Here is a 16,853-nt window from a genome sequence, read left to right on the forward strand (position 1 = left end):
CTCTGTGTTTTTATTTGACGATGTTGCATGCGATGGTCAGCAAAAGATTCGCGAGTATTATTCCATGGGTAGGCATAAAGATATCGATGCCGCTTATTTATGTCAAACATATTCAAAAATACCGAAGCAGTTAATTAGAGACAACTGTAACATGATTGTACTATTCAAGCAAGATGAGATAAATTTAAAGCATGTATTTGATGAGCATGTATCACCAGACTTGTCATTTGATGAATTTAAAAAAATTTGTTCTGAATGTTGGTGTGATAGGTATGGTACTCTGGTAATTATAAAAGATTTTGCTCTCAATAATGGCCGATATCGCAAAGGATTTGATAAATATATAAAATTGTAAGATAATTGTTTAGTTGTCAACACAATGTCAGATGATACGGTTGCCATTGCCCTTCGCAAGAAGAAAGTCGCCGAATTGGCTAGATCAATTCGCAAAAAATATTTGGCATTAAAATTAGGTCGAACAGAACAAGATGAGTCCCTAAATAAACTGTTTAAATCACTCTCGAAACCTCTCAAAGATATTGCACAATCATCAAAAACGTTACATCATACTATCACTAACAAGTTTGAACAAGTTAAAAAAGAAGAAGAAGTGAAAAAGGAGGAGGGGGAGGAGAAGAATGGTGATGATGATGATGTATTTCTTGATGCGCCCGATCTAGCGGTACCTAATGAAAACATTATTCAAGAATCAATCGAGATTCCGATGGATGCCACAGACGAATATATCGATCAATATCCTTCAATAAGTCACAAGTACATAAAAGAATATTTAATAAAAGACGATAAAATTGATAAAAACTATGGACCATTTTACGATTCTATTAGTGGCTGGATAATGGGAAAACGTCGAATAAACTTTGACAAACGCAATGGAGACATAATAATAATTCGAGAACGTGATTTAGAAGAACGTAGGTTAGGTGGTACGCCAGGTCTATATCAACTTTTATTTTATGCCAACCCTGAACAGTATAATGATGAGGATTTACAAAAGTATAAAACACTGTTGAAAAACACAGAGATTCATCTGGATACTTTAGGACGTCTTAAAGGTTCTAGTGGAGAAAAATACCATTCTATTATTAAACCTCTATTCAAACCATCTGATGCAGCAATGAAAAAGCATGCAACTAGATCCAAAAAAGAACTCGAACACAGAACAAAAACAACAACACGATCATCTTCTTCTACGGCCAAAGGAACGGGATTGGATGACTCTCGTTTAACATACAACACTGCCCCCATGGAGTATATTTATTGGGATGATCCAAATGAGTTAGTTGAACGTCTTAAACTATTGGTGGCTTCGAAAGACGCCGGCAACACATCTCTCGACAAAGAAATCGTAGCAATCATCAATGAACTAAAAGAAGCTAATATAATAGAGTAACTGGGAATGTCAGTATCATTTCCACTATGAGTGTCGACAAATTCGGTCATCACTCTCGTAACAGTAGTAGTAGTAATGCCCAAAAGGTGGCAAGAGTTACATTTCCACATACGTCTGACGGAAATATTAATGCCGAAAATGTGAAAATTTGCAATGTCAAGGATCCATCAGACAATGACGATGCTGCAACGAAAAAATACGTTGATGAACAAATCAATGAGTTGCGTAAAACCACACTTCCACTTCTCGAGTGTGAGACCAGAATCAAAGATGACCTGAATACATTTAAAAGGGAAATGGAGGAAACTCTAGACACTGCTACAAAATTATTTGCAGATGATATACGTGATTTAGGAAAAGAACTGGATGATATACATAACACCGCACTTCCCCTTCTCGAACAAAAGTGGCAGGAAATAATGAAAAATGATTTGAATACTCTAAAAAAGGATACGGAGAACAATATAAATATGTTGAACAAACTAATCCAAAATGATTTGAATACACTGAAGAAGGATACGGAGAACAATCTAAAATCTGCTCTCGAGCAAAAGGTACAAAAAATAATCAAAGATGGTCTGAATACACTAAAAAATGATACGGACAACAGTATAAATATGCTGAAAAAAAAAATAATCCAAGATGATTTGAATACGAAAAAGGATATAGAGGATGCTCTTGAGCAAAAGTTACAAAAAATAATCAAAGATGGTCAGAATACACTAAAAAATGATGCGAAGAACAGTATAAATATGTTGAAAAAAATAATCCAAGATGATTTGAATACACTGAAAAAGGATATGGAGAACAATCTAAAATCTGCTGCAGAAACAGTTGCAAAGCATACGATGTACGATATAAAGCTGGAACAGAGGATAAAACAAGTGGAACAATCATTAAAAAGCATAGTAGATAGCGTTCATTCATGGGATATAGACAAACGTCTTAAGGTAGTGGAAGGTGTGATGAAAAAATAATGTCTAAAGAAAAGAAAGAGGTGGTGAACGAATTGCATAAACCAGCACGAAAAAACTATCCTCGTCGTCGAACAATAATCAAAGGAATCGATGACTTGTGGCAAATAGATTTGGCTGAAATGCGTCCTTATGCACATCAAAATAAAAATTACAAACTAATACTAGTTGTAATTGATTGTTTTTCAAAATTTGTGTGGACACGTCCTCTAAAAACGAAGACTGGTGAGGAAATTACTCGGGCATTTTCGGATATTCTCGCTCATACTCGACGAGTCCCAAAAAACTTACAATCTGATCAGGGAACCGAATTTTACAACAGAAAATTTCAAAATTTAATGAAAAAACATGAAATTAATCATTACAGCACCTACACGATCAAAAAAGCTGCTATTTGCGAAAGAGTTATTAGAACGTTGAAAGCAAAGTTGTACAAGTATTTCAGTTTACATGGATCGTACAAATGGTTAGATGCTCTACCCATAATCACCGAGGAATACAACAACACAAAACACAGTAAAACAGGATACAAACCGTCTAAGGTTAACAAATCCAACGAAAAAGCCATTTTAAACAAAAGTTATACTCATTTAAAGATTGCCGGTCCACGAAAGTTTAAAGTTGGCGACATTGTACGTGTATCAAAGGCAAAACATTTCTTCGAAAAGGCATACACGCCCAATTGGACTACTGAATTATTTAAAATTGTACAAGTTAAGATAACAAATCCTATAACGTATTTGCTCGAAGACATGCAAGGTGCGCCGATTAGTGGCGGTTTTTACGAAGAAGAATTGCAGAAAACATCAAACCCTGACATATACCTGGTCGAAAAAGTACTCAGACGAAAAGGCAATAAGATGTATGTGAAATGGTTAGGAATGGATAGCAAACACAACAGCTGGATAAATAAATCGAATATAGTTTGAGGATCTATATTTCGATTCGCCGCGTAGACATACACTTTTCTAAAAAAGGCTTACAATTAACCACAAGGAGTGGGGAATGACAAAAGTATAAATTTAAGACAAACTACGATGTTCAGTTTACACCCATTTCGTCAACGGTATTCGAAACAAGAAGATGATGATGAGCTCTCAAGATAGTGGTTATGACAGTCAGCCTGTTAATTTCGATGATGATAGCAGTGAATTTAGTATAGAATTTGGCTACGATGAAGATGGTCAACCGCCTAGTCCTGGCGCCGAATTAGATCGAGTATTGGCAAAATTTGAAGCAGCAGCCACAAATGAAGTATATTGTTTATTGGAAACTACATATCCAATGAGCTCTCTCCATATAAAAATTGGTCTATCTCCAGCTCGAGATTTTTCACCATCCATCATTCTGTGTAAACATGGTAATTTTAACAGAATCAGTTTAAGCACATTCGAGTGGGAAGCCATAATTGAGTGGTTTAAAGAAAAAATGAGTGATTTTTTCCAAGCAGATCTACCGACTTATGCGGATGAGTATGATCCCATCGAATTTATGTGTGGTGATTTTTGCAAACTAAGACAATTGGTGATGGAAAATGTAAAGTTGCTGACAATCGAGAAATTTGGAGCCGCATTTTATTTGTGGGAAGATGACGTCAACCAAATTATAGAAGCAGACCAGAGCATGATGTCGCATAGAGTGGTGCTGTTAAAGAGTTTACAATTTCACGAATACTATATAAACATTTTAACTTTCATCAAGAACAATTTTGGTGCTATAGACTCTTTACATGGACCAGTTGAAGCCTTCGCAGCATATTGCAATATTTGTCCAAACACTTTGTTAAGTTTAGCTTTAAAGGAATTTGTATATTATTATAAAATTAAAGTTGTAAATGATTTAACTGAATAAATAATATTAATATAAATATGTTGTCTTTTATTTGTAATCTAACATAAATAAAACCAAAAAATGTAAGATTACACAAATTTATTATTAAAACTTACATTATAAAATTAATACTATTTTTTATATTTACAAAACTACAATTTACAAAAACTTTGCGATAAGTGACCTTTTCTTTTTTTGTGATCTTATGAGTAGCCATATACTAAAAGAAGATAATTATGTATGCAAAGAGCATGTACATTGAACGGTCCAGGTAGTATCAAACAAGACATGATCAAACGAATTTTGACACCAATTATCTGTTTTTCTGCAACAACAAATACATGTTATTCAACAAGATAATGTCCCCACGGAAGCGTATTAAATGATTTTGGTATTAAGTACCGCTTATCGTCATAAGGACTTAGAGCCGTTTTGGATTGCTCGATGCTGAATACTGAGTGTTGGTACGACCGAATACATCTTTGGCTCGCGGTTTGAATTTTGAATTCTTTAAGACATTTTTCATAGTCTTCGTACGTAATTTTATTTCGAACGACTTTATATTTCACTCCTTTTGCTTTTTTCGTTATTCCCAAATTTCCCAAGTCACATTCAATTCTCTCTTTGTTTAGTTGTTTTCTTTCTAGACGCTGTCTCTCTTTTTCCCTCTCCTCGTCAGTTATTTGCAGTTTAAATGTGTACATTTTTGATCGTAATCCAATAAAATGTGTAATTATTTTCCCATTTGCCTCATCCTTCATTAATCCGGGGATTTTTTTATTTAACCTTTCTATTTCGTATGGGTTGTTTTCGGCATAGTCTGAGGTATCGAATTTACTTGGATGCGCCTTTAAAACCTCTCTATATGCATCTGAACATTGCAATTCATAAATAAAGCTGTCTGTATCCATGTACAGCAATGAACAGTTTTTCTCTCCCATCGTTGGAAGCATAAAGTTGTAGTGAAAATCATACATACATAATTTGGATATATCTAGAATTGCTGCGCCTATATACAGGGGTTTATTAAAACATACTTCTGATTTCTTAAGTTCGATAGCTACCAAATTTTCGCTAAAGATCGTACGACTGTGAAATCGACTACTCGCAATCAAATTTTTGGCTCCGTACCTTCCATGCCACTTTTTACATAATTTTACAATACGATGACGTCTTTGATTCTGTAAAGTCTTTCCGAACACCGCATTATTCATTAGCTTGTAAAGATTTTTCTCGAAGCTACTTGTTGCTTTAGCTCTAAGTTGAGTATTCAAGTTAATGTACGGTCGCAGCCACGCAGATTGATTAAATTTCAAAACTTTATGTATTTTTGTTAAAATTAACCCGTTGGCTAATGCCTGTTTAAGATTTCTATAATGCATAATATATTTGGTTTTGTGATATAAAGTTGGTATTAACTTTGGCAATTTTGAACCGGGCGGAATGCGGTGTTCGGCAGCAAATGGAAAATCTTTATGTTTGTCGTGTAATTCGCGTGGATACTCCAAGTCAACTTGGAAAAAATGGCCCTCCTTTGCATCATCCTGTATTGACATAATATCTATATGGCCTTCGGGAAGATTACCAACACCAAATTTGATTACGTCTTCGATCCACTTGAATCCTCCTATTGGTAAAGCTTCACTCATGGCCCAGCCATACAGATTATTTACATCTAAATAGAGGATGTACTTAGAGGGCCGTGTGGGATCATACGACGAAATGTATTTGTTGTTGGCCTCCGAATATCTGTTGCTACAAACAGATATCCCACCTCTTATGGCTTTTTCCATAAACAAGATCATATCCACATCTTTTAGCAATTCTAATTTACATTGTGTGTATCTCAACATACAATCCCAAGTGTATCCTGGCATAGTATAATACCATGCTGGATCTAATTTATATGTGTCTCGACATTTTTGTCGAAACTGCTCAAACACATCAGCCAACAGCAGAATATCTGTTTTCAAATACAAATCGCTATATTCTCCCAAATTTTTACAATTAAATTTCTGCCAAACATTTTGGGCATGAGCATACTTCTCTTCACTAATGTATTCATTATTTAACTTATTATAAAAATGGTTAATTGTGGGTAAAGAAGTTTCATCCAATTTTTCCAAACTATCAATATAATCGTAACAAAATACTCCTTTACAAGTTAACAAATTAAATGTATCATTATCTAATTGACTAAATTCTCGTTTTAAAATCTTCTTTTCTGATATATCTAAAAGAGATGCCAATTCATCGAGTGAAGCTCCCATAAATCTAAGTGAATCAATAAATCGTAATTTAATTTGATGTTCGTCAGATTGTAATGTAAATGAAATATATTTTTTCTTTATTAGTGGGAAGTAAGCTCAAGTGCCCATGCTTGCAAAGATCTATAATCATAAAATGCGAGTCGTAGCCACTAAAATTATGAAATACGATTGGGACGACAAACAATTTTTTAAAGTTCAAATTACATGCTTGGTGCGCAAATCCCCGTACTTGTCCCGTAAAATGATCGTGATCTACAACAATTGTATCTGTAGCCAAAAAGCGTTTGCCACAAATATGGCAAACAGTTGCCATATTTGTGTTGGGCTTTTCGACCATAGGTACAATTGTCTTTATTTTGGAATTTACAAATTTGGAAATTTCGGCCATTTCTTTTGCGAACCACTCCATGCAATTTTCACCTCTATAGCTATTAAAATAAGATAAACTATCATCGTAAGCACATTTCAAATAATAACCTGCACTAAAAGGTACATCAGCATAAACTATAAACGGAGTTGTTTGTTTGTATGTAAAATTGCGAAAAGCCACATGGTCATATTTGGGAACAGTCATTTTGCATTTATTCACATCTGAACACATTTCTTCGTGCTCTGCTAGTTTGCTTTCGCTGTGAAAATAGTTTAAACAACGATCGCAAATATATTTTTTACGTGTGTTTTTGTTCAATTGTGATCTTACTAATTTTCCTAAATCTTTAATCCAACAATAATGAAGGCGTATTTCAGTCTGATCATCATCATCTTCTGGAGGAGCATCGTAATCGTTTAACTTTGGGAAATATTTATCCTGTATTAGGAGCAAATTAACATGCTTTTCCATCTTTTGCGGTGTCAGTCTGGCAGGTACTACTTCATAAAATTGTTTGTCCTTCACTACGTTTAATTCTAATGCAAACACATTGACAGATATGGCGTTTGATTTTTCAAATTTTGAAATTTGGCCTAATGACATTGGGCTTTCTAATTTGTCTGTTTGCAAAACAGTAGAATAATGTGGATATTTCGAAACTCGTCCTGCATTTTTGTTAACAGGATACAGAGCGCTAACTATTGACCAATAAAAGCATGCCTGATCAACGTTATGCACATTAATGCACGCTCGTTTTTTCTGAATCTCTATTGGCAAGTCAATGAACGATGAACCGTTTCCTATTTCTACTTTATTAATATTGACTTCTAATGAGATTACTTTAGACAGAGCAGCACCCGAATCTTTTTCTGCAAATTCAGACAGCTTTGTAAAAATTTTATCCTTAACATTTTCACTAAACCAAAGATGTAAATCGGTCGATGTGTCTATAATAGCATTTTTAGTGTTAAAATATTTTAAATCTAAACTTTCGGTATCACTCGATTTTTTAATGAATTCGTCGCAAAATGTAGTATTGACTTTAAGAATTCTATTTGTTTTTAAAATAATTTTAATTTTTCTACTAAAAATAATATAACAATCATTTAGGAACTGTGTTAAGTCCTTATGCACTAAATTAACTATAACTCCAGTTTTAATTCGACTAGCAAAACACGAAATAACATTTTCCCATTTAACTCTATTGCGTAATTTTGAATTAAGCCCCAACCCAACGTACTTATTATTGAAATTTAAAATAATTTGCCTATAATGCTTAAAATGTCCTATGTAAGTTTGCAATTTTCTAACTGTTCCTACGGATAGTTTACTGTTTTTAATTACTTTACTACATCTAAAAATTTGACTATTTAACCGTCTTGTCCAAACTTTACGATCTCTTTCAGTGAATTTATCGAAAATTATTTTACTAAGCTTTTTAATAATGTGCATCAAATCATCAGACTGTTTAATCACTTGTTTTATATGCATGATGGCTACTCACACACAAAATAAGAAGAAAAAATCACTCACCTCTCTAATCTAATTTTCTACTATTCTAAATGATTGGGCTGGATGTTTTCCTGCTGCAACCGTTCCCTCGTATATTATTGAGTATTTCTGATTGGAAAAGTACTCCAAATATGGGCTGTAGACTTCTGTCACTCGCTCTGGTAGAAACGTGACGCTCTCTGCTAGCTCCAGCAAAACAGCTTGTCCAAATTTACTTTTTACTATCTTTGCCGATAGTATTTTCTGTGGCGTATTAAGTGGCAACTCGTTTAGTTTTATTGCTGGTTTTCTCTCTGCAATACACGAGGATGCATTTAATTTGGTTAGATCCATCTAAAATACAAGCAACCATTTTAAGAAAAATACTATGTGAAATCGAAATACACAAGAAACAAGAAAACAATTCTTATACAAATAGCAGTCGTGAACTGTTTTAAAGCATACACAATGATAAAAAGGACATAATAAATATATAAAAAGACAAACACCGCTTACCTTTATCAGATATCTGTAAGTCACTGCACACCGTATTGACTACTGCGAACTTGTTGTTGTTGTTGTATGTTTGCGATGCGAACTGTGACACCGTATGCGCTCCTCGGTCTTTTAAAGAACAGAGCAGCATATCGCCCCACGCGAGCCCAAGTTGCGTCAACCTAATGCGCCTACGGTACCATCAACTGATTCGTTTCATTGATAAGCAACACCTTGTGTTCTAGAAATGCTCATATTTATATATTTATTTTTATTTTTTTAACTAATTTTTATGGTATACAATAAATAGATATTGCGGTAAGCGAATCCTTGTTATCAATTTAGAATTTTGTTAATGTGGTTGCTGTTATCATCATACATTTTACAAAATGTAGCAACTGCGGTTTTCTTTCCGGTGTACTTGTTTTTCCAATGATTAAAATAAAATTTGTTATCACACTTGTTTACGTGTTTTGAATTATGCGGTACCGCGTTATCACGAGGCTTCATCCTGTTTGCTAACAAATGCACTATTTTAACATATTATTATATTTTAAATATTTCAGTATATAATTCTGTTTTTGTGAATTTTGTATAAATAACTATAGTACCAATTTTTGGAAATTAGTATAAATCAAGATGCTGGTCTGTTTACATGTCTTATTGTTGCTCTCTGTATCTGTGTGTGCACAGAATAGCACTCTGGAGTATGCTAGTTCTTTTCTTAAACGTTTCGGATATCTAAATACATCAAATAATGCTCTTTCTAGTATAGATATGGTTCTAGTTGCCTTTCAGGAAAAATACAATCTCCCTGTGACTGGAACATTAAATAATGATACTATAAATATGATGATGAATAAGCCTCGATGTTCTGTTGGTGACAATAACTATGCCATTCGTTCGAAGTGGAATAAAACGACTTTACGCTGGTATTTCCCTCAGGCTATTAGTAATCCCGATTATATAAATCTTGCTGCAGAAGCTTTCGCTAGATGGGAGACAATATCTAATTTAAAGTTTAAACAAGTAATAATACCTTCTCCGAGGCCTGATATTACTATAACTGTGGTACCAGATACTCATAATTTTCGAGCAAGTTGTCAAGGAACCTCTAAATGTTCATTTAATTTCGATGGTCCTGGAAAAGTATTGGCTCACGCATACTTTCCAAGCGCACACGGAGAGTGTACCGAAATTCATCTTGATGTTAGTGAACGATGGTATGTAGGAAATGGCAGCGCTCCCAATGGTGAAGTCAATTTTTTGGCTGTCCTAATGCATGAAATTGGTCATTCTCTCGGACTAGCACACAGTACTATTGATTCGTCTATTATGTATCCTTGGTATCAACAAGATGTACCACCTTTTGGTGATGATGATAGAAAGGCAATGAGTAATCTATATGGACCAAAAACAACACCCTCTTACATACCAACAACAACACCAGTTACGCTAGCACAAACACCACTTTCGCACAACAAGAACCATATGTCGAAAACATCTACCATCAAACACAGGACCTCTTTGCCAACAACAACAACGACCACACCTGCAATACAAAACATATTATGTCTAATTCCGTATCCAGATTTCATGTTTCTAGCTACTTCTCCTCAGTTTCCAAATTATAGAATGTACGTTGGATATGGTCCGTATATATGGAAGTTTGATTTAAATGAAATGCGCCTTCCAAAACATCCCGAATTAATTACCGATTATCTCCCTAAAGAGTTGAGGTCTACGCACGTTTCACATGTTTTTCAGAATTCCGAGGGACACTTAGTAACTATACGCAATAATCAGTATTACGCTGCATCTTTCCCCAATTTAAAACTTCAAAAACGTTTTATGTTTCCTTCTATACCTGCGAGAACCAAAATAAATGCATTATTTCAAACAAACAGCGGTCAAACGTATTTATTATACAATGATGATTCTTATATTGAATTTAATGAAGCTGGAGATGTCTTAAACCGTGGACCCATGAATTATCTTTTACCCGGACTACCAGATACAATAACATCAGCATTCCGCTATACTGATGGGTTTATTTACTTTTTTCAGAACAACACCTATTATAAGTACAGCGAATACACACGTAAAGTTGTAGCAGCAGGAACGTTTAGCTGGGAACTTTTTGGGATACCCTGCCCCAACGACGGGCTATTAAAACAATTAAGAACTTTGTTAAACAAAATTGTAACTATATACGAATAAAAATGCTCCGTTTATGATGATGCTGTTTTTATTTAAATTCCATTACTCTGTATGTATGTTAAGCAACGTCCTGCGTTGAATGTCACATAACTGTCACGTTCTACGTCGAATGTCACGTCCTGCGTCGAATGTCACGTGGCATTTCACGTTCTACGTCAAATGTCACGTCCTGTCTCGAATGTCACGTTCTATGTCGGATGTCACGTTCTATTAGGCACTGTATGGACAAGAAGAAGAAGAAGAATGTTCATACTAATCGTTGACATGGCTTCTGTGTGTGTGTGTCACCTACGCTTTCATTTGACACCTCATACGTCAAAATCATGCCAATAGCAACAAAGATACATTCTAGCGCCCATTTGGCAATGCTGCCATCTTTGTTTTTTGTGTCCCCGTCTCCTCCCCGTTCCAACGAGCCCTCGTACGCCCCGATCGGACCAATAGAACCAAAGATATGACGTAATGACCTTTTGGCATGCTCCGATGCGCACGGCACATACTGCGTTCAACCCCATTTTTCATCCCCTTTCCAACGAGCCCTCGTACGTCATCCTACGTTAAGCCGTTTGGAACTTACGACCGGGGGTTGCGATTTTAGGGGATGCGAATTAGGGGATGAGCCCAGATATACATAGTATATCTACTTTTGTGTGCCGGCATGTTTTCAAGCATTGGCTATCGTCGTATCAACAAGCTGATAAAATGTTTCTTGATCGGCAGCTAGATGAAACAATTATTCGACCATTCGACCTGTCTTTATTTCTTTTCTTCCGACCCAGCGTTTTTCTTTGATTTTGCCCTGGATAATCAACCGGAGTAAGCGATATTTAGGTCCTCTCATTATATGACCGTATTCGACATTTCTCATTTTGATAATGTTAATCAATTCTGACTCTTTGTGCATGGTCTTTACCACACGTTCGTTAGATATGTGTGATTTCCACGAGATTATGAGCATGCGACGGTAACAACACAACCCGAACGGTTCTAGTTTATTAAAATTTTTAATTTTTGTTTTCCAGGTTTCACATCCTTGACGTGTGGTCAATAGAAGACTTCTACTGCACAATACAGAACGTTAGTTAATAAAGCTTTTTAATGCAAGTTCTATTCTGGTCGCATCTATCCAGATATTTAAAGTGTTCCCACCCTGTCCAGGGTTTTTTTTCTCTAATTTTAGTACTGAGTCTTTGATATTAGTTTTTCCGACCACCATTAATTTTGTTTTCTTCCCATTGATTGTTAAGCTTTTTTCAATGCATAAGTTGTTTACGGCGTTCAGCAGAGTTTGAAGGTCTTCTAGACTCTTTGTCATTATGGCGGTGTCATCTGCGAATGTGATGTTATTAATCATTTCTTCATCGATTTTTTAACACCTTCACGACAATTATTTAACGCTATCTAAAAAACTGGTACATAACACCTCAGTATTATAAAATAATCTTAGTTGAACCTTAAATAAACAATTATAAGAATCAATTATGATTCAATCCCATAATAACCTAATATTTAACTTAGACATGCTACAAGAAAAGAGTTTCAGAACCTTTGTAAATCTGATTCTTCTTAAACTCTCCAAATACAGGTACTTCATGATGGCTCGATATTCAAATTTTTCTATTTTAACAATTTCATTTGACATCCTTTTTTTTCAGATTGCTTAGCGCAATTTGTAAAAAATTGTGACGTTATAGTAATAATTCTAATAAGTTATTCTTCGTTCCTATAGTATTAGCAATATTTTCTTTAATACGGAACCTGTCTAGGTTAACTAGATATTAATACATCCTTTTAGGTCACCTGTATTGGATAGTAGATTGCAAATCTAGAATATCAATAGAAGTTTATTAATCTATAAAACCCTCCTGAAATTCATCTGGACTTATGCTATTGAAATGTGAAGATCTTTATCAAAGTCTAATATCGATATGCTAGAGACTACACTAACACCACTTATATTTACTAATATTTACTATAGTACTTGACTTCAAGATCAAAACCGCCAAGGAAGACTCAAAGACTGTCCAAACAGACATACAAGGGAATGTTATTGGACATTATCTTTTAGGTCAATTACTTTTTTATAATTATAAATACTTTACTTATTTTAAATAATGTACTATATAAAACATGATTTTAAAAATCTATCTTTTATATTTTTACTTGGTATAAACAGTTTCTTTAATCAGTAAAAGAGAAACAACAGCTCATCGGTTATATACTTACTTTAATTTATCATAATATATTTTAGCAGATGAACAAAGAATTCGTGTCTTTTTGTTAAATTCTTTATAATTATCAAAAGTATCAAAAATATTTTTTATACGTTGGAGCTCATCAAGATTTTCTTTCAGGAGATCAGATGTTTTACGATATTCGTCTAATGCACCTGCAATATCTTCTATTTGTCGTTGAACGTTACTGGATTGTATTTTTGATGCAATTATTTTAATTCGATTTATAAGTTCTTTGGTATCTTTAAATTCATCGGGTGATGTAAATTCTGGCACAGCTTGTAAAGTGTTATTTAATTGTTTATCGGCGTTTATATAACAAACATCATATATAGAGCTTGAACCTGTAATACAAAAATTGTTATTGAAATATGTTGTTTACAACAGTGGCGCACTCAGGGAGGAGGAAGTTTGGGTGTTAAAACCTCCCCAGGGCACTATTCCGACACTGTCACTCACAAATTTTAAGGACTAAAAGTGGAGGTAGCATTATATAAAAAATTTCGGTGCCCAACCAAAACCTCCCCACAGGAAAATTCTCGATGTGCCACTGGTTTACAAAGTAAACATACAAAGATTTACAAAGTTAAACATTTCGTTAAGTTTGAAATATTGGAGTAAAAGATTTGTTAATGGCATAGACATTAGTCATTAAACCAGTTACAATCGATTCTTTAATCAAACAAATACACGAACCTATCCCTAATACAAAATTAACGGATAATTAATCGTAGAAAATGCGATAAGGAAACATACGGGGTCACTGGTTTCTCGTCTGGGGGCTCACCAAGACATTATACCCTATGGAGTAGAAGATATAAAGAAAAATAACACATTCTCTAGGCTGTATCAGTCCTATGTAAATGGTGCTTATGTAATAATTATGAGAGAACATTATGAAGAATTTTACAATACATGATCAAATAATTTGATTGAATTACATTCGTAATAAATTGATCACAAAAATTAAAATAAAATGACTCATCAAAATAACGATTCAACGAAAACAAACCTACTTAAATAAGGCCTTGATATAGCCTTTCCCTTTTTGAATAATTAGTCAATCTCACACAAGAAATTCAAAATAAAAATAAACATAACCCAAATGTTAGGCATAATTATTTAATTTGTTTAAAACACAATTTTAATTAAAAGAAAATATTCTAAAACACCTTTAGGATTTGTCAACAGGAGAGTTATTTGTCAGTAATCTAATAAAATTGATAAATATTTTAAATCTCATTTGACTGTCTGAAGCACTATCTAAGAATAGAATAGAATATTAAAATATGCTTTATTGTCACTAAAAATTGTACAATTGTACAATAAACTATAGAGAAATAATATAATTATAAATTTTGCTTAGATTAATATAATAGATATTTATAAAACCAGCAAAATATCACATTTTAATTTAGTTTTCCATACACTTGTTACATTTTTTCTGGCATCTATCAATGATGAATAAATCTTCTTTTTTATTACTAAATAAAAAATTTTTAAACAAAATTTTATTTTTTGGCAATATAATTGTCAAAAATAAAAATTGTAAGTTGGCATTCATGACATTGAGGCTTATTTGTAATTGGTCGCTATTCTAACTTATTTATAAATTCAATTGTTTTTGTGTTAAAGAAGTTTTTCAAAATTATGTTTTCAAAATATGTACAAAATTTACGAGAAACATTTATTAGATTTATTTATTAGAAGTTAATTTTTAAAATAATGTTTTGAAATACGTTTAGCAGCATAAATTTATTAACCAAACTAATTTTATTTGGTGAGTAAATTTTTTTTTCTAGTTCCAATTTGTAAGATATTTTGTATTTTTTAGTAGCTCTTGAAAATGATTGTAAACACAATTGAAAGTTCGAGATAAAAGATAGTTACCTAATAGCCCCTTTTATTGACTCCAACCCATCCAAAACATATTTATATATTTTTTCCAAACGAGTCACAAGTACTTCTTTTTCTTAGTCTTATATATATATGATATATATATATATATGATCTTTTAATTGTGTATAGTTTTATGAGCAATGAGTGTTTTTAAATAATATATATATATATATATATATATATATATATACAGGGTGAGTCATGAGGAACTTTACATACTTCTACCATATGTAGAGTCCCTCATGTAGCATATCATGTGGCCACTAAAAAATGTGATACAGTACACTACTATCAAGCATTCGACTGGTATTAGCTAAACTAAAAAATTCCAGGACTGGCTTTGGAAAAATTAATTTAGGGATTCGTATTAAATATTACACCCTGTATAATTTTTTTTTAAAATGCAATAAGTGATTTTCAAACTACATAAATAGCCAATAAAAACGACATATGCGACAATGTTGTCGCACTTTTATTAAATTTTTAGTGAACGATCAAATCTTACCAAAAATAGAACAACCATAATGAAGTATCAAATTATAAGGTCTTAAGTTAAACAAATGTTATAAATTTCAAACATTTTAATTAAAATGAGTTCCTACAACATAATCTAATACGTAGAAAGTTAACATCTTTACTGTCACTTTGTATTATCTCTACGATAGAATCAATTGTTTTTCAATTTTAAATTTTTACTCATAGATCGTATTGGGACATTATTTTCGATAAATAATAAATTAAATTGATTAAAAAGTCAAACCTCTTGTATGTGTTAGTTTTTGTTGATTGTAAATGATTAAAATTGTATGTCAAATAATAATACATTGCATCAACTGTACTAAATAAAAATAAATCTAAAAAAGTTTAAAATGAAGGTTGGCGTTGACCGTTTGACGTTTCTTGTTATTTTATACCCATTGTCATTATTGTCATTATCAATTGTTATTTATATGTACAAGAATACATATTTCTTCTGTCATATCTACGTTAAGTACATTGTGTTAGTTTTGGTAGAGCTTTTGTTACTTTCGTTCAAAATACCACATCAGTTTTCGACCACAGAATATGCAGACATAATATTTGTTTATGGATTTTGTAATGGGAATGGTAGGGCTGCTAGTAGAGAATATTGCAGGAGATTTCCTAATCGTCGAACTCCCAGTCATCCAACATTTGGGTCAGTTTTTAATTATTTGTGAGAAAATGGCACTTTTCCTAGTGGAACAACAGAGCGACATGATGAAGCGCAGGAAGATGACATTATGGACGCCGTTACTATGAACCCTACAATAAGCACTAGACAAGTAAGTCGAGAACTCAATGTTACTCAATCAAAAGTAAGTAGAGTCTTACAAAAAAAATAAGCTATACCCATATCACATTCAAATGGTTCAGCGACTACATGCTGGAGATGAGATCGATAGGTTGGAATTTTGTAGATGGATTAACAATAATCGACCAACGCTATACAGGACACTATTTACAGATGAAGCCCAATTTACCAGAGACGGGATAAATAATTCACGAAATTCACATGTGTGGGCAGAAGAAAATCCCCATGCTATTCGAGAACGTCGTTCTCAGTTAAGGTTTTCGGTTAAAATGTGGATTGGTGTCATAAATAACCAATTAGTAGGTCCTCACTTTTTTGATGGTCCT

General features: G+C 33.3%; 1 protein-coding gene across 1 annotated transcript in view; it reads right to left on the reverse strand.

The window, feature by feature from the left end:
• Positions 1-16,853, reverse strand: part of LOC140448458 (uncharacterized) — a 125,574-nt gene that overhangs the window by 54,726 nt on the left and 53,995 nt on the right. Inside the window, exon 2 of the mRNA XM_072541535.1 lies at positions 13,288-13,639. Coding sequence (XP_072397636.1) covers positions 13,288-13,639 — 352 coding nt within the window. The remainder of the gene's footprint in view (positions 1-13,287; positions 13,640-16,853) is intronic.

Source organism: Diabrotica undecimpunctata, chromosome 8 (assembly GCF_040954645.1).
Source record: "Diabrotica undecimpunctata isolate CICGRU chromosome 8, icDiaUnde3, whole genome shotgun sequence".
NCBI classification, from domain to species: domain Eukaryota; kingdom Metazoa; phylum Arthropoda; class Insecta; order Coleoptera; family Chrysomelidae; genus Diabrotica; species Diabrotica undecimpunctata.